Consider the following 17,967-nt stretch of genomic DNA (forward strand, 5'->3'; position numbering starts at 1 on the left):
ATCGAGGAAAGCGGAAACACTTTTAGGAAACAATACAATTTTCGTATCACATAACGAAAAGAGAAGCTGAAGATGGCGGCTTTAAACAAAGCCATTTGTGAGCGTCGTTTCAAACAAGTTCGCTCCTTTATAGATTTAGGAGTCAACTTCAATTGGAAAGACAGAGACGGTAAAACTGCGTTAATTCAACTGTGCTCTGTTGAACCAGATTCACTGGCCATTTCCATTGCTTCACGTTTGTTAAAACGAGGAGCGAAAATCGACGTGACAGACAGCAATGGCTTATCGGCCTTATCCACCGCAGTGGTGAAACAAAAAGAAGACATGGTCGCATTGTTCTTGGAAGAGGCTGGGAATTTTGACCTCAATTCCAAAGACAAGAAAGGAAACACGGCGCTATTTCACGCAGCTAAGGTTGGGAATTTTAACATCTTAAATGCTATTGTCATTGCACTGCAGAAATACCAACTCAGTGTAAACGTGCCGAACAATGAAGGAACCACTCCTCTTATACAAGCCTGTATGAACGGGGACATCGTCTGTGCTAGGTTTCTTATTAAGGAAGGAAAAGCTGCCATGAACAACAGAGACTGGATCCACAGAAAGACGGCATTAGAATGGGCGAATATAAAGGGAATTGAAGAAAGCATTTTGCTGTCAAACACTGATTCCTCACACGTTGGAAATAAAATGAATGAGAAACTTCCGCAAGAAAACCATTATCAAAGAAGACAATTGCAGTGTCTTGAAAAGGGAAACCAACCGGAAAATGGTTTCACAGGGCGTAGGAAATGGGACAAGACATACAAAGATCAGTTTCTACAGGTTTATCGAATTTATGAATGCCAGCTTACAGCGTCGTTTAAACAGGGAAGAAAACCAAAGACCAAAATACTGGAAAGTACCGAAGAAGACGACAATGCGAAAAAGAAGACAACCATTGACAGCCCAAAAGGACGAGGAGCCTTCAAACTCCTGAAGCGAAACTCAACCAATAACATTTCACGCCCATTTCCGTTTCAGAATTTGCAACGTTCCCAGTCCTTCACCGAATTCACAAAACTGTCTTTCCGAGATTCGGAAAGACACGTTTATTCGCCGCCATTTCCGAGAAGTCGCTCGCCTCTTTCGACCCGTTCGCGAAGAGTTCGGCAACAACCTTCGGGATCCGAGACTCGTTCGGTGTTGTCGGGTTGTTTAATACCGACCGTTTTTGAAACAAACGAACTTGATGAATAACTATCGTTTTAAGTTACATTACTCCTTTCAATGGCTTGGTCAGTGTTAAATTCTTCTTACAGTAGTTCATATATTTTCTTTAGATTATCTCCAGAGAATTAAACATGATTTTCTAATAAAGGGGTATGGCACCCCATTTTTCCATCAAAGCTTTCGTTACGGATTAAAACTACTGAATCACACTGGAAAAAGAAATACTACAAGAACACAGCAAAGAACCTCCTTTCTCTCGCATCAAAAGTGTATACGTATTGCCTATGACAGTCACTGATAAAAGACGTTTCATTTTTGCTTAGATTATTCTATAAGTTACATTATTTTTGTCGATGTATGGCAAATGTTGTTGACAGGAGATTTTGGAGCATACTCAGTCTGCAGGGGGCTCTATTCCATAAAGTCCCACGAATGCAAACTAAAACATAGGCACGCAAGGCGTGCAAGAGTTATTTTTTTGTGTAAAGTGTCGGAGATTGGAGCATTCATGGTACAGTAATGATTTGGTTAATTTGACAAGTTTTCTTGGTTGCGATGTTACATCGGTCATTGTAGGATATCTAAATAGTAAGCCATAAAATGTTTGACTGAACAAACTACAGTAATCTGACATGTCTCCAGATTAATGTAGATACCATCTTATTTTCTAACAGGCAATTTGATTCATTCTTTGATACAACCCGCACTGTGATTGGTGTGACACGCGCACATGCATAACTCCCTCACTCACCGATCACATAACCCCTCCAACCCCCAAGAGGAATTTTTGCTCAAAAATACTCAAGTTAATTTAGAGACTTTTTCGCATTTTATACGAGTCGTAAGTTTACCTTATTACACAACACAACACAACTTCACCGAAAATAGAAAGAAAGAGAAAAAAACCTCTGACACGTTGAAAGTCTGATTTAATTAAATTACACTTTAACTTGGCGCCGCGCAGTCTTCAAAGAACATTTGAACAGTTTTCATACTTTTTACCTTTAAAATTATCGGACTGAAATGAATGTCATCAAATAAAACTATTAAACTGCTACTACAGAGACGTAAAAACCGTCCAGAAATGAAAGCTTCTTTTTTGTTTAATATCCTGGAAACAATAGCCGATAACTTGTCAGCTCTAATTGAATTTACTCCCATACAAAAAACAAAAGTGTTAAGTTACCATTTATTACTAAAGATAGCAAACATCTCGTGGGAACAAGTGGTGACGATTCGTCCGCTCTAATTGAATTTACTCCCTCGTGAAAAAGAAGAGTGTCAAATTACACTTTGTAACTAAAAAACAAAAATGTCTTGTTATATTTGCATGCAACAAGAACAAAACAATCGTTACCCGCTCTTACTATTGTAAACGTTAGAACTGCTTCAAATCTTAAGTCTCGTCTCCTCTAAAACATGTCCTAAGAACTAGAAGCGACCATTCGTGACCTCTAATTGAATTTACTCCTTGTGAAAAACAAAAGTATCAAGTTACCTTTGTAACTAAAAATAAAAATATCTCGTTGCATTTGCATACTACTAACTCACGAACTGTTTCAAATTTCAAGGTTCATCTCGTTCATTTAACTAAAATCCTCAGCCTAACCCACAAAAAATGTCGAAGTAAACCCAATATATGAATACTTCCTCCTCTTTTATAGAAGAATAAATATGGCCGTTCTGAACTCTATCGGGATCAAATCGTCTCACATACCATTTACCTTTACAACAAGAAATTTGATTGGCTGTTTATAGTAGATCCAATCTGATTGGTGTGACATACATACATCTCTCACTCACTCACTCACCCACTCACTCACTCACTCATCCACTCATCCATTGACCCGTCCATAACATACCCGACGTGCCGACTAAGAGGTATTTTTTTTACAAAAAAGTAACTCAATAAATATTTGCATTTCACGCTAGACTGATCCACGAGTCAAGCTTCGAAAGCCGCGCTCGGAAACCGAAAAACGTCTGCAACACTCACAACTGGTGATGGACAAAACACTGACCCCTAGTCCATGGACTACCCTAATGGACTACCCAAATGGACTACCCTAAAATGGACTACCCCTAAAAAATGCTTTTTCAGATGAGTGGTATGTTAAGAAGCTGCGATTATGTACTTACACTGCACGGAGGATGCTTTTCTTTTCGTTCCGCATCGCCTTCAGCCGCCATTTTGAATAAATATACTAAATAACTGCTGCACACAAAAAGCATAGACTCATATCAAATCAAATATCTTGTTCCCATGTGATTTACTAAACTCACCAAATTCTTCATCTGAGGATTAATTCAAATATATGTACAATCAACAACGTCCAGTTGTAACTCAAGTTATAGCCTACAGTACAGGCGGATTAGCAGGTTCTAGCGTGATACACAAGCACGCGTGAAGCGCGAGAACGAGCGCGAAGTGCGAGGCGAGATTTTTCTCGCCTCGCGCTTTGCGCTCGTTCTCGCGCTTTGCGCTCGTTCTCGCGCTTCGCGCGCGCTCGTGTATCACGCTAGAGCCCACTAATCTGCCTGAACTGCAGGCTACTCAAGTTATAAAATGGAAACAGATTTTGTTATTGAAGGTTTTACCTGAGCTGTCCATGCTGGCATGTTCTGCTGACACTTCAAGTGGCTTGAATCTATGCGTTTTCTGTTCAGCAGTTGTTTTATTCAGTATAGTTATTCAAAATGGCAGCTGAAGGCGATGCAGAACGAAAAGAAAAGCATCCTCCGTACAGTGTAAGTATATAATCGCAGCTTCTTAACATACCACTCATCTGAAATAGTGTTTTTTAGGGGTAGTCCATTTTAGGGTAGTTCATTTTAGGGTAGTCCATTGAGGTAGTCCATGGACTGGGGGTCAGTGTTTTGTCCATCACCCTCACAACTTGAGAGAGAAGAGCGCGAGGCGGAGGAGCATAAGCTTCGCCCCGGGACTTGCGCCAGGACCACCCACAACCGCAATCTCGTTCTCAAACGAACTTGGTCTTCCCAGAGGCGGTAATCCTTTCGGTTAGCACGAAGAAATCGAAACTTCTGGGATAAATTGGAAGGCGAGCCAGCATTAGATACAGCGGTCAGTCTCTGTACGCATGCTCAGAAAGTCAAACCCTTATTGAACTCGAACCCAATCTCGTACCTCGAGTCTTCGTTCCTTACTGCGCATGCTGGCTTGACGAAACGACCGCTGGTTAAAGGGAACGAAGACGCTGGGTACGAGGGTAACTTGAACCATGCGCACAATTAAACGGATTGATTGAGAGACTTAGATAAAGTCTGATTCCATGCTTTTTAACATGCTTGAAAGGTGGGAAATGTAGGAAATGTGGGGAGGGAGGGTGCCATACCTTTTAAAGCTGTAATGGTCCATTTTGGATGGTTTGTACCTACTTTCAATTTCCAGAGCTAGTCTTGGGTTGTCTTGACAAACTGGCAGATTCTCACAACTGACATTAAAAGAGATCACAGGAAATAAATAAGGGGAATTTAAATTTCAATCTATTTGTTATTATTACATATAAGTATTAATTAATTACACATTCACTGCATGTACTTAGGGAAACTGATTCTACAGTGACAGCATACAATTCCGCAGGAAACTAAATTTCATTTACTTCAGTTTATTCATGAACACAGCCTAGCAACTGTCCATCAACATGACAATGAAGTATTCTACATAATTTATTAGTTCCCACAGAAAATTATAAGATAATACTCAATTACAAATTATGTGTGCTCTAAGATGTTCCTTTCTCTATAATAGCACAGAACTTACAAACACTGTCAAGCATTCATTTTGATAATCAAAATAAACACCGCAATGTAATTTTTTTCTGTCAGTTCTGCACAATATTGTGCAAGAGATAAATTTTCTTGGTGTTCCTTTTGAGTTGTTGAAACACTTGCAAAAATTTAGAGGAGATTTAGAATTTGGTGTAAACTAGACTGTTGGCAGCTGATTTTTTCTTAGGGTCCAATGAACGTTTATCTGTGAATGAGACAGCAAAATGGCAGTACGGACAAGGGGGTTTGGGTGCTGCACCCATGTCTTATCCTAATCCCTTCTTGTCTAGGCCTGATTTTGAGAGGAAAACGGACAGCTAGCAGTCATGGTGCAAACACGTGCCTACGTCTTGTGTTACAAGACATTTCTATTTCTTTTAACTTAAATATATTGCTGCCCAATAAGCAAGTCAACACAGTCAATGGGCAGTATGTAAGTCTGTTTGTATAACTAGACAGATAATTGATTGATATTATACACTGTCAGTGCCTTAAATATTTTAATTTTATAATAGTTGTGTTTTGGAGATGCAATGTGTATCCCAAGTAAACAATGCCATTAACAAGTCAGTGACAAGTCTCTTGTAGTCAGCCATTTCTATTACGGCCAATATGCAGTTATTATTAGTATTATCTCTTAACTGCAAAGGTACTGAATTTGCTTCCAACATTTGTAGTAGTTGAACATATGGTAAATTAAACAAAGTCTGGGTTATCAAGTAGTAATCCTGCCGGGGTGTGTTATCAAACCAAATTTAGGATGTTCAACAGTGTTTGATCATGTTTGATAACCACATGTTCCATCAGATATCCAGATAATCTTTCTTCCAAGCATTTCAGAATACAGTCAACAGAGCAAATATTCCATAAAGCAAGGCACAAGGATATGCCACCAGAGGCTGCTGGGAGTCCATTGCAAGTGCTGTCACAAATAACTTTGATGACGCCAAACTACACCATCCAATCACAACAATAGTAAGGATTAATCCCAGAGTTCCCTGAAGTGACATGAACAACGAGACACCAGACAATGCTACCATGGGCAGTAGACAGTAACCAAGGACACTGATGACACACCAGACAGAGACTCCTGTCAGACTCATTAAATTAAGAACAACATACATTGCTAAACAGCCCAATGCACTGAAACCATAGATGTAACCAAATTGAACTTTCCCGTGAAGAAGGAGAAATCCTCCGAACGCCAGACAAAATAAAAGAGGCCCTGTCAAGTCAGTGTCATCCATAATGTGAGAATCTGTCGCTTTCAATGGATTCAAAACTGAAAGTGTTTTTTGCCAGATATGTTCGAAATTGATACCTAGTTCCTCGAGTAATGGCGGCTCATCATCAAAATCTGTCCCGTGAGCTTCATCAACTTGTCTTATCCCTTGATTCATGTTTCCTGCATAGGCTGGCTGAAACTGATGGCCTCCATTTACTGGATAATTGTAACTGTAAAATCCATCGTTACTTCCGCCATATTGGCCGGTATATTGTTGGCCATAGTTTTCATAAGGCCCAGCCGAGGTTTGGTCGTAATTTGTCGAGTAAAAACCATCTTGATAGAAAGACTGGCCTCCTTGGTAATACGGATCTTCGTAATTCGTCATTGATCTCCTAAATCAACTGTTAATGGAAGATTTTTGTAATATTCTCTTTCACGCTGCGTAAAATTTTCGAAAGACACGTTGCTTTAAATGCACATGTCATCGCGCATGACTTTCGCAAACCGCTACTATTGATCGCTGGCGCAGACGACATTTGAAGCTAATTTTTCGCTAACTTTATTATTTTGGACTTTTATTTTCTATTTATCCCAAGAAGAAAGCAAGTGATGGACGTATGGCTGCTAGCAGGGCAAATTCAGACCCTTCTATACGGAACTAGCGTCTGCTGGAGTTTTGTTTATGTGTGTTTAAAGGTTTCACGAGCATGTCTAGTTCACTCGAGACCGGCGCAGATCTTGTTGATAGTTGCAATCGCCGGTTCATCTTTCTTGTACGGATTCCTCAAAACTCTCAAGAGCTTCACTGGCAATGGCACAAATCACCTTGATTTAATAGCGTGGCATAAAAATATAGAACCAACAGACTACAAGGTGAGCGAGTGATTGATTTCAAGCTTGAATGAGCCAAGGTCGGGGCCAATAATTTATTAAGCTGAAGTCTTAAGCTTAAATTATTTGTGCAGTGCTCATCCCTTGCTGAAGGTATAAACTCCGTTGCAACATACAAGAAGCTGCACCACACCAGTTTTATTGAGTTAAATTTCCCCGCAAACTGTACATGTATGGTGAGAGTTGACTGGGGGAGTCAATTCCACACATTTTGAAGAAGGGCCCGGGAGAAGGGGGTGAGGACTCGTGTATGTCCCAGCGGAGTAGGTTACCACCCCTGTCCTCTCAGTAAGCTATTTTTAGTTCAATTGTTGGATTTGGTTGGATTTAGTTCAATTGTTGGATTTATATTCGATTTATTGGACCTAAATTATGGAATGAACTCGATGAAAGATTCAAGTGTTGTACTTCTAATCAATTTAAAAAAGAACTAACTTCGCATTTCATTAGTCTCTACTAATCTTTACTGATATTTTTGATGGTTTATATCTATTTATTTTGTTTTGTTTTGTATATTTACTCTCATACCTAGTTATGATATTTATGTGTACCAATGTATTTGTTGTGCCTCTTTCCTGACTCTCACATTTTTAATTATTATAATTACAGTCACCCAACTAGTTTAGCTTTTTAGTTATTTTGGGTGTCCCACTACTGTATGTACTGTACTGTTTATTTATTTATTTATTATTATAATCTTGCAAATTCTTTTAGTTGTTTACAGTAGAAGAAATAAACTGTTGTTGTTGTTGTTGAGAAACCTGGCTTTTGATCTCTTTCCCTGTGGAGGGTGGGGATTCTCAAGAACAAATTAGAAAAGTGTTTACATGGGGTATCAAATGGTCTTTGTGAATATTTGTGAGCATGTGAGCAGTGTGTTCATTTTTGCGAGCACAAGCACTTCTCAAATTTATCTTGGAAGCCACAAGCACTTAAGAATATACAAATGGCGAGAAGCGAGCACTTCGTAAATTTTCTGCTAGCCAGAATCTTCCCCTTATTAAAAGGAAATGTTGCTTTGTGCCAAGTAATTTGGCTGACACCTCCAAAACAGGACTGATAGGTGCAAAGCTAGGCAACAAGTTAAGATCTTATCGAGGTTCAACAATCTCAGTAGCTTACTGCCAATTATGCCTTGTTTGAAGTCAAATTATATCACGTAACTTCATGTGAGTCAGTGGGTGGACGCTCAAGGGGACCTAAAGCCAGTTTCTAACCATGAGAAGAAACTTAATGCTACCAGACTCCAGAATCTGAGCATGCGAGAAGTTGCAAAAATTTGGCGCATGAGCAAACAATATCACTCATCAAATTTTTGCAAGCAATTTGAGCAAAGGCCAAATTTGTGAGCACTTTAAAATTGCATGGGACCATTCAATACCCCTTTTACTTGTATATAGGATTTTTTGAGGAGGATAAGGATCCCCCTCCCCCCTCTACCCCTTATTTCCTTCATTCAAGAAGCATGGTACTCTAAATCACCTCTCCCTAAATCCTCCTATACATGTATACCCTGCTGTGATCTGGTGCCTCATTTCCCAGTTATAAACACATCACATGCCCTCTTGTCATCTCTTCCACATATGTTTTAAATATCTAACATTGTAAGTTTTGTTATGTGCAGGTCCAAAGCATTACAACAGAATCAGTGCTGGGATATTGGTGTTATTCTCAACTAATGTCCCTGCTTCTTCCCTTCATACTTTTCATCAACATCAGATCACGCCTTATCAAGATGTCCACCCTTGAACTGTGTGCATATGCATGGCTGGCATTGGGTGGGGCCCTCAGTGTTGCCTTTCCACTATTTGTGTTAAGATATCACAGCAGCATGCAAGACCAAACAGGAATGAAGTCTCCAGCCCTGAGGCTACCCACGTGGGGAATGGACATTTTGGGTATTTGCCTCTGGCTCTCGTTTTGGTTCACAGTATCGCTGTCATGGTCCAAAGACGAAGAAGTCACCCTCTATCTTTGGTTACTGCGTTTTGCTTTATTTCTGCCTAGTTTGATTCCAGCCACTCCAATCAAGAACGGCAAAGACCACTCAATGCCATTACCAATTTATTGCGGCCTTGTTGTTTTAACAACTGGGTATCACTGGTATCAAAGTGCTAAAGTAATAACACACACAGGCTTTGTGCATCACAACCTGGCTCTCCCTTTTTCACATGATCTGATGTTCTGCCTTGTTAGTTTAGTATTATATATTCTATACCTTTCCAAAACTTTAGGTCTGTTAGTGTCTCTTGCATTGATATTTATAACTCCCTTCCTTTCACTTGGTTCTACATTTTCACTGCTAGTGATCTATGACCGTCACCTTAAAAAAGGACAGCTTTCAAGGAAGGAAGACTAGTGGGAAACAGAATACAATGTATCATACTCTGTTATTAATTTTAGGAACTTAAAACTTTGTGTCAATTTTCATGTCAATTATGTCACTTCAATTTTTTCTGTTATGTCTGTCACCACCTTTCTGCCTATCAGCGTGCAAGGAAGGTAAAAGGTTTGGCAAAAATCATGGGATATCCAGGATAAAATTTCACACCTTCAACTCAGAAATGTTAATAGGTACTGTATTTCTCTTTCCTACATAGAAATCTTGTTTTAAATTTGGTGCAAAGGTTGTCCATTGTTTCTGTAAGTCTCAATGCAGCATGGACATTCCAGAGCTTATGGACAGTTTATCAGCTATTTAAATGAGGTAATTAAAATTCACATAATTTGTAAAAGGACATAACTTTCCTGTTACCTTTTTGCATGGCATCGCCTATGCAACATGTTTACATTAATATAATGTGTTGTATCACAGCATTTTTATATGGGAAAATCCAAAATGTTTAAAATGGAAGTTGAAATGAGCAACTCTTAAATGGAACAAGGGTTACAGTAGTGTTTGGAATTCATATTTTTTCAGTAAATTGAGATAAGATATAGACTTAAATCAATTGCTAAGCTTAGAGGAAATTGATCGATGACAAACAATAGGATATTTTCAAATAGTTCAAATAATTACATGAAGGATTGATTGGAAACAATGCTGGCTAAAACATCAGTTAACAGCTTTGATGCATGTATTGTTGTGGTACAGTAATTCATTATTCAATCAATATGTTTCATGAAAATATGTGAACAGTGGTTGCCTATTTGAAAAATTATTGTAACATCAAATTTCTGAAATGCTGTAACAGACAAATAACTTCACAAACCATTGTCAAAGAATGTGTGTGGAATTTAAATTTAAAAATAATTACATTGATCATATTTTGGTAGTCTGTCAATGCAAAATAATTAATCATAACTATTTTTCTGACCATTATGATAAATCATTGTTCAGTTTTTGTGACAATGATTTGGAACTTGTTATGTCATTTTGATAAATATGCTAAATAAAATAGAATTATTTTATTACATGGCTGTTATATTGACTTTGGTCAGGCTGTTAGTATCAGATCCAGATTGATAATAACAATATTGTTGCTTTATTGAGTTAATAGTGTTTGCATCAGGGTACATAAATATGTACAACAGTTTCTGTTAACTTTAGGATCTGCCCATTTTTTGGGGGGGAGGGGGGGTTGGGCAATTTTATGGGGCTTGAATTTTTTTTCTCACCTTTAGGTTGTGAATGATACTTTTTTGGTGAGCTATAGCTTGTGCAGTAATGTTTTTAAATGTCAAAAATCAAAATATTGTTAGTAGAAAGTACTCGCTTGATTTTTTTTCCCCATGGCTCCCCTTACACTCTTTTTTTAGCAGGTTTTTGCTGTGCAGAAATGTGTTTTTTGGAAATTCCCCACACCCCCCCCCCCCTCCCCCTCTCTACAAAATAATGGTTGATCCCTTAGTTTAAGTTGAATAGTAGACTGGGAGTGCCTTACTTTACATCTGATCTCCTTCCCCACCCCAGGCGGCTCGTGCAATTTCAGCTTTTTGAAAAACTCACTCGTGCAAATTAATTCCAAATTGAACGAGAAAAACCGTATGATTACCTATACTTATTATTTATTTTTGGGGGTTCTGTATAACTGCCTACTCCTACGAGGACAAAAACAATCCCTCCTTTCATAATGGGCTCGAAAGTATCATTTCCTATTATGTGATTGGCTGAGGCAGGCCAATTCATCGTTAATTTTTAATTTGCACTGCAGTGCAAATAATTAATTAACGCGCGTGCGTTTGTAATTTTCTCAGTGATACAATGAGTAATCGTATGAAAGTTCGAAAATTAAGGATTTACACTACTCGTTACATTTGAAGATTCTTTCAAATTACACTCGACTAAAGGCTAGTGCAATTTTGAGAGAATTATCAAATATCACTCATAAATCCATAATTGCACTCGCGTTCATACGATTACCTATACTAACACTTCTTGTCACCAATCGCACTGAACACTTATCTTACTCCACTCCCCTTGGTTTAACGGCTTTCAAGTCGAATGCATCAAGCAAGAAAAGTAAATTTGTTTTCAATAACAGGAATCTTGGGCCGGCCCATGCGCAGTTTTACCAAGTGACATTTATAGCGCGAAAATACCATTCCCTTCATGCACCGTGGTCACTTGGCAGGAAACTTGGCATTTTGGACTATTGTCCGTGTTTTTTACCCAGTCCGTAGTCGGTAGAACGCATTTAATCCGCAGTCCGCGTTTTGTACCCGAGTCTGTGTTTTATACCCAGATCTAGACCGTAATGCTTAGTCCGCGTTTTACTGGCTCAGTCCGTGTTTTATACCCATTGCGTAGTCCGCAGTCCGCAGTCCGCAGTCCGCAGTCCGCAGTCCGCAGTCCACAGTCCATATTTTATACTGACCGATTTACCCATGCAGTAGCTCCCGACTCCTGTAGCGCTCGCGTCCAGGCCTTAATCCTGCAAAGCGAGTGAGCCGGTGAAGCAGCCGCAAATGCATCTAGCGTCTCAGACTTTATACAACTTGACGAGACAACAGTTGTTTTCCGTTATCCATCTTGTACCGAAATCTATTCTAGATCTTCAAGTGCTATTTATTACTTCGGGTTTGTAGAGACAAACGTTTCTGTACGCCTGCTTTTGTCATGCATAACAAAGCATGAGGAGGCCCTAAACGTAGTGAGAAGAAGGACTGAGAACCAGCGCACGGTCTACGCACATACGGGAACTAGTACGGAGCGCAAGTGGAGTGGGGTGGGCCGGGAACTAGTAGCAACATAGCGCGGAGCGTGATGGAAACCACTGAGTATCATCTGAGTCCTATCTCCCCCACCGCCCCCCCCCCCCCCCGCTTCTTCCCATCTTTCTCTTAATAATTAATCACGATTTTCACTTTGTTTTTGTCAGTGAAACAAAAGAATCGCAACGTCACGTCTGTTTCCTTACACACCCAAATCGGCATTTGCTTCGCAAGCAGAAACGGCAAATCAAGGTATGATCTGTGTTTAAATTAAGAAGTCTCCCGGTTCTTTGTACCGTCAGTTGTAACTTACACATTGCAACTTTGTTACATCTTTCAGCCTCAAGTTTGAAGCTCAGTTTCAAAGGAGAGGAGGCAGCGAAGAACGCAGGTCCGATTTGCTTTTTAAACAAAGGTGAGGGAATACGCTTTGAGTATTTGATTGTCTCTTCGTGCAGTTGTAACGGAACCACCGCGTTGCATCATCCTGAGAAAATAAACAAGCAAAATACGACGCGTTATCCTTATGCCAAAAGAGTTACGTAAGGATAACGCGTCGTAATTCCCACGAGCTGGGAATTGAATTTGGATCATCGATTTTTGGTTTCTCTTTTTGCGAAAACGTGGTCAGGAGTAGACAACTGCGAGCGATCTGCTTTTCTGGGTAGACACGCCACAGTGAAAAGCAGAAACATGGTTTAATTAATGGCGACGTCTGTTAGTGTAAAACTTCCCTTCCTTTTGTAATCCAAGAATAACCTGCTACTTGAGTGTCGATATTCCATGGTTTCATCGTCTGTTTATGCCTATGAATTCACCGTATAGTAGAATATTAATAGTACCGATTTTCTGTTTCTTTCCTAAGGCAATGTCGGCTACAGAACTTGCATTCACCTCGGCAGTAGCAGGCCTCACTTTCAGTACTCCCTGCTGCTGGGTGGCATTCGGAATAGTTGGTGTTGTTAGTCTGTTCGGAACAATTTGTTTTGTTGCTCACGAGGAAGGGAAAACACAGAGAGCAAGAATCGAGAAGAAATCTAAGAGTGGATAAGAGACGTAGATGATATTTTTCGAGGCCTGTATTGTAAACAATCTGAGTTAGCCTTCAGTGTAGAATTCATGAAATAGCGCAGTCTGAATATCTATGTCCGACAGAGCCGTTTGAATTTGTTCCGTTGATAGCCACCTCAGTTATATAACAATGCAAGGTGATTTTCTAGTTTTTCTCTATCGAAGTTGTAGTGAACAGAAAATGTGTAGTCAAAGTACAGTCTTCGTGTTCTTGCTGTATGTTTTTAATAGATGGGCGTTTCAGCGTACCCGACGTTTAAATAAAAACCTTTGTAACTGGTTTCCACTTCTCATTTGTTTTTAGAGTTTATGCTGATCTTAGCTGAAGACAAAATATAAGAAAACAAGAGAATGCGGAACAAACCAGAAATATATGTCAACAACTTCACCTCCGATAACTCAGTTCTGCAAAACAGTCTTCGGTATGCTAATTTTAAATTGAACTTAATTTCAAATGCAGACATGAACAACTTGGAAGAGCCCAGAACGCCAAAGTATTGACAGCCGTGTTTACTTTGATAAAATGCATTTAGAGTCCCACCAATCCGAACATTGTTTCACGCGGATGGAAAGCAAACGGGATGACAGATGACAGATGCCGAGGCTGAATATTCTTATTTTTCTGCCGATTTTAGGCTCAGGGAAATATTCTTATGAATATATTCTTGAATTATAGCGTATGACGCTTCTGTTTTCGTATGTATTTGGTGTCTGGATGCTGTTAAAGTAATTTTGGAGCCAGCCTGAAGGCATTAAAGCCAAATATGACACACATGACTTCTTGTAGAAATGTTATTAGCATTGAACATACGGCTAGTGCTGTTTTTGTTGCTTTTTGGCTAGTTTTTGCCGTTTAGAGAAAGAATTTTATACGGTTCAGTTCAAAACATATAATTGTATTGTGTTTGCGAAATTTTCGGTACACAAAATTAGATTTTTTCAAAATCTCAGCCTCGGGTTTATTCATAAAATATTCTTAAAATTTCGCAAATTTCAGCCTCGATATTCTCATAAAAAGAAAGATTGTAAGAATGTAGTACCAGAATATAAGTTACGAACGAGCTTCGCGTTCTTCTCTCCTTCATTCTTTCTTTCTCTCCCTTCCAAGGCCAAAGTATTTACTAGTCAATTGAAACTGAGTCAATTGAATTCTGAGTCACGAGCCTCAACACGAGCCCTGTTTCAATAAACATTAATAATTTTTTAAAGAGCTAAATATAAACAAGCTAACCTAAACATTGTCTAGGCTGACCCCAGAGCTATCGAGTGACCCTTTGGGGTAAAATTGCCACATGCAACACTGTATTGAAAAAGCAGCATGCAGGCCAATAAAATGACGAAGAACGACAAGAATTGAATTCGATCAAACAACGATCTGAAGATATTCAAAGATTGCAGTGTGGAAACCAATGAAACAAGATAAAAAAATTCAAATTAGAGAAGTAGTATTACGTGTTTACTGATAATGTAAACAATTTGAAACATTCGCCAGTGCAACTAATTTCTAATATACACTGATGCTTTTGGCTTCAACCGTCACCGTGGTAAACAATGAAGAAAAAACAAGTGTTAATTAGTCGAGTCCAATGGCCCGTTCGACCAGCGTTTTTATTCGGTTTCCGATTAGGAGTATTTCTATACAGGACGCTTGTCCGACGTAGGGTTACCTTTCCCCTCCCCCTCCCTCTCCGGGACCACTCAATTGGGCCTCCATTGGCCTAGCCTTTAGGACGGCGCGTCTCCCACGGGTTAAATGAAGTACGCATTAAAAGCTGTCCTGCACTTAAGTGGTAACAAAACTGTAGCGTGACAGTTTATCGGTGAGATTGAGTAACAATTCTAATTTAAACGTTGTTCATTTGATGTCCCATTATTTCCTAAAAACTATTTTGCTTATATACAGTATATAACAGATCACTTGAGTCCCTGTAGACAATCGTTTTACCTTGTCAGTGGCCATCACTCGATTATTTTCCACAAACCACAAATCACTAGTCGGGGATGATTGATGATCCATGTTGATGAAGATTCATTTGAACATTTAAACATTTTGGAGGTTTTATAGTAACGTCTTTTCTTTCACTTGAGGTGTTGGTAATACGCCAAATATGAATTTCTGATTTCCATTTTTCAATAGGTTTCCGAAAACGGCTAACGTTTTTAAATCTACAATGCTGAACAAAGGTCCTTGGGACACTGATGCAATGCTATGAATTAACTTAGTTTTACAACTGAAGTTTGAAGAAGCACCTCTATCGTTTTAAAAATCTTCCCCTACCCCTCCCCCCCCACTGAATAAAATGTTGAAACTTGGGAGAAATTACAGGAGCACGTATCCAACATTGCAGTTTGGGTGGGGGGAGGGGCCGGGCAAGTGTAGTTGCACGCGACTTGTTTGGCGTGTGTGAAAAGCGCCACTAGTGCAAATTTGTCGCGAGACTTTTGTCCTAGATTGTAGTCTTGAACTTTTTTGTCATCATTTGTTGGAAACTACGAGCCAAGGGATAGTAACTTGTTTTTCAGTTTCGCAGCTTTATCGCGTATATTGGGCTCTTTGTCACTGTAAACGTATTTCAGACTGTCCAATATGTGTTCTTTTAGTTCTTCCGTCAGCAAAGATAAGCGACTGTGCCCTGAAAGGAAGAATAAACGAGTTAATATTATTTTTGTTCTCAAAATAAAGTAGTTGGAATGACAGAGATAAATACAGATGAGTGAGAGGAAAGCAACCTTTCAGAGCTGTGTGCACTGCCTCCAAAACTTCAACTGCTCCTAGCCGTACTGCGGCGTATTTTTTAACCTCTGTAGAGGAAGAGAAAGATTACGGATACAACTTGTAGAAACAGGAATTAACAAGATTTGGGAGATTAAAGGTTGGACGAGAGTTTTCGTCAATTCAGTCTCCTCGAATGTGATCGGCGATTGGTTGAACAAGCTGACAGTAGGCCAAAGTTGAGATCACCTATCTATCAAACGAGCCAAACACTATGGCTGGCTCTCGGAGAAAATGTAAGCAGGTTGAACTTGAAACGCAAGGAGAGTGAAATATAGTCGACGAGTGTGTACAAGAAGCAACAACATCGAGGGCTTGAAATCTCGCCGCGTCTCGCCCGTCAGCTTTTCGGCTGCGAAAGTCAGACTTTTAAAACGACGCATTAAAATGACACTCTAGGGAAACAAACCTAAACATTCACAGACAGGTGGTATGAACTGTCCTAAGGTACTTCTAAGCATTGCTATTCTGTCTATACTTTCTTCTGTCGAGCCATCAGGAGTTCCACTTATCCAGTCCATTCTGAAAAATGTGTAAAAAAAAAAGTTTCAAAGTACATTTACAAACCTCCTTCGAGCAAGAAAAAAAAAATCCCAGTATGTCATTCCAACTGCCTTCACTCAGAGAGAGAAGGGACCATTTCGCTGAAAATCGTTTTAAGTAACTAAACAAACTCTTCGAGTATTGAATAGACTACTCTCGATATATTAAAATTCAGCTTGGCAGCGAGGACTCTGATTGATTGTAACTCGGTTTCGAATTTTCGCGCGCAAGTAACAGCCAATCAGAGAAGCTACCCAGACCTCTGCAGAGCTACGTCATGAGTTTGGAATTTTTCCAGTCCAGTCTCGGAGGTTTCTCGAGCCCTAACACTCGGTGGGAAGATGTATACGAAACTCTTGGTGGGCTATTGGGCGGGGCTATTGAAGATGAAAGACGTTTCAATAACTTACCTTTCAATAAACAGTTTTATGGCGGACAAAACTACGAGTTGTACTTTCCACGTGTTTGAAGTGAGGGCATTCGTGAGTATGGAACAGAAACGTTCGGCGTGTTTATCTGTTGAGTAAACATGCAAATATTGAACAGGGCATTTTTAACAGGAGACCGTTTCTGAGTTTGCTTTCGGGGCTTTCACGTCGACTCGTGGGCAATAAAAAGAACGTCATTTTGCTTCGGAATCGCGCCATCAGTGGACGTCTTGGAGTAAAAACGTGTCCCCTAGGGAGAGGTGTGCAGATATGGGAACGGAGCAAAAGTGTAGTGTTTGTGGCTCGGACAATAACAAAGCGCCCGCCAACCGAAGCAATGACTATTTGAAAAAAAAAACAAGTAACAGAACATAACTTGCGAAAGCTCAGCCTGTGAAAAAGTGGCATATTTTGGCCACCATGTTCCTATGTTTCATTGCGTAGCTTACAGATTTAACGTTACATCTGTCAGCTCCAAGACTAGATATTAGTTGCAGAAGTTCACATTGTGAACGAGCGGCATGTTTTGGCCATCACAGCCCCATATTTCATTGTACAGCTCACACATTAACGTTACATCCGTGAGCTCCAATATTAGGTATTAGATGTAAAAGCTCACCTTGTGAATCAGTGGCATTTTTCGGCCATGACTGTCCCAGACAATCAAAAGCACAAATCAAGAATTCTTGATTGACCTTTTTGTCCTTCTCTTCCTCGTCTTCATTCTTGTCCTCACCTTCTTCTCCTTCTTCCTTTGGCTCCTGTCAGGTAAGGAGAAAGAAGTCTGCATACGAGTCAAGTGGCCCATCAGGCTGGAGCGTATCCCAGTTCCAGTGGCACGAAGCGACTAGGCATATTTCTACTCCCCCCTGGAT

General features: G+C 39.7%; 4 protein-coding genes and 1 long non-coding RNA gene across 6 annotated transcripts in view; 3 read left to right on the plus strand and 2 right to left on the minus strand.

Annotated features, from left to right (window-relative positions):
• The first annotated feature begins 71 nt into the window (after nt 1–71).
• LOC145468596 (uncharacterized) lies at nt 72–1,312 on the plus strand. The gene has a single exon (XM_081452327.1). It carries the CDS (start codon nt 73–75, stop codon nt 1,237–1,239), a length of 1,167 nt encoding a protein of 388 aa, XP_081308453.1. The 5' UTR covers nt 72; the 3' UTR covers nt 1,240–1,312.
• A 2,401-nt stretch (nt 1,313–3,713) lies between these two features.
• On the minus strand, nt 3,714–6,693 carry LOC145467828 (protein YIPF5-like). Its single transcript, XM_081451436.1, has one exon. It carries the CDS (start codon nt 6,615–6,617, stop codon nt 5,841–5,843), a length of 777 nt encoding a protein of 258 aa, XP_081307562.1. The 5' UTR covers nt 6,618–6,693; the 3' UTR covers nt 3,714–5,840.
• A 60-nt stretch (nt 6,694–6,753) lies between these two features.
• LOC145467827 (uncharacterized) lies at nt 6,754–10,054 on the plus strand. Its single transcript, XM_081451435.1, has 2 exons — nt 6,754–7,105; nt 8,748–10,054. Exons 1-2 carry the CDS (start codon nt 6,842–6,844, stop codon nt 9,480–9,482), a joined length of 999 nt encoding a protein of 332 aa, XP_081307561.1. The 5' UTR covers nt 6,754–6,841; the 3' UTR covers nt 9,483–10,054.
• A 1,025-nt stretch (nt 10,055–11,079) lies between these two features.
• LOC145468920 (uncharacterized) lies at nt 11,080–13,228 on the plus strand. The gene is made up of 3 exons (XR_014042251.1): nt 11,080–12,529; nt 12,618–12,692; nt 13,143–13,228. It is a non-coding gene; the product is annotated as an uncharacterized LOC145468920 (long non-coding RNA).
• A 1,853-nt stretch (nt 13,229–15,081) lies between these two features.
• LOC145468919 (proteasome adapter and scaffold protein ECM29-like) overlaps nt 15,082–17,967 on the minus strand; it is a 36,378-nt gene continuing 33,492 nt past the window's right edge. Inside the window, exons 54-58 of one of the 2 annotated variants that reach the window (XM_081452628.1) lie at nt 17,712–17,853; nt 17,075–17,180; nt 16,531–16,643; nt 16,079–16,150; nt 15,082–15,981 (exon numbers count right to left, since the gene is read on the minus strand). In XM_081452628.1, coding sequence (XP_081308754.1) covers nt 15,839–15,981; nt 16,079–16,150; nt 16,531–16,643; nt 17,075–17,180; nt 17,712–17,853 — 576 coding nt within the window. In that variant the 3' untranslated portion in view covers nt 15,082–15,838. Of the gene's footprint in view, nt 15,982–16,078; nt 16,151–16,526; nt 16,644–17,074; nt 17,181–17,711; nt 17,854–17,967 lie in introns of both variants that reach the window. The other variant, XM_081452629.1, reaches the window with a different exon arrangement.

Source organism: Orbicella franksi, chromosome 14, assembly GCF_964199315.1.
Source record: "Orbicella franksi chromosome 14, jaOrbFran1.1, whole genome shotgun sequence".
Lineage (NCBI taxonomy): Eukaryota > Metazoa > Cnidaria > Anthozoa > Scleractinia > Merulinidae > Orbicella > Orbicella franksi.

What these genes read in the sequence shown, in the direction of transcription:
- LOC145467828 (XM_081451436.1), bottom strand. Translation starts at nt 6,617, where the DNA reads ATGACGAATTACGAAGATCCGTATTACCAAGGAGGCCAGTCTTTCTAT.
- LOC145467827 (XM_081451435.1), top strand. Translation starts at nt 6,842, where the DNA reads ATGGACGTATGGCTGCTAGCAGGGCAAATTCAGACCCTTCTATACGGA. An exon ending in TAGAACCAACAGACTACAAG is followed by an intron (nt 7,106 to 8,747) that starts GTGAGCGAGTGA and finishes TGTTATGTGCAG; the next exon opens with GTCCAAAGCATTACAACAGA.
- LOC145468596 (XM_081452327.1), top strand. Translation starts at nt 73, where the DNA reads ATGGCGGCTTTAAACAAAGCCATTTGTGAGCGTCGTTTCAAACAAGTT.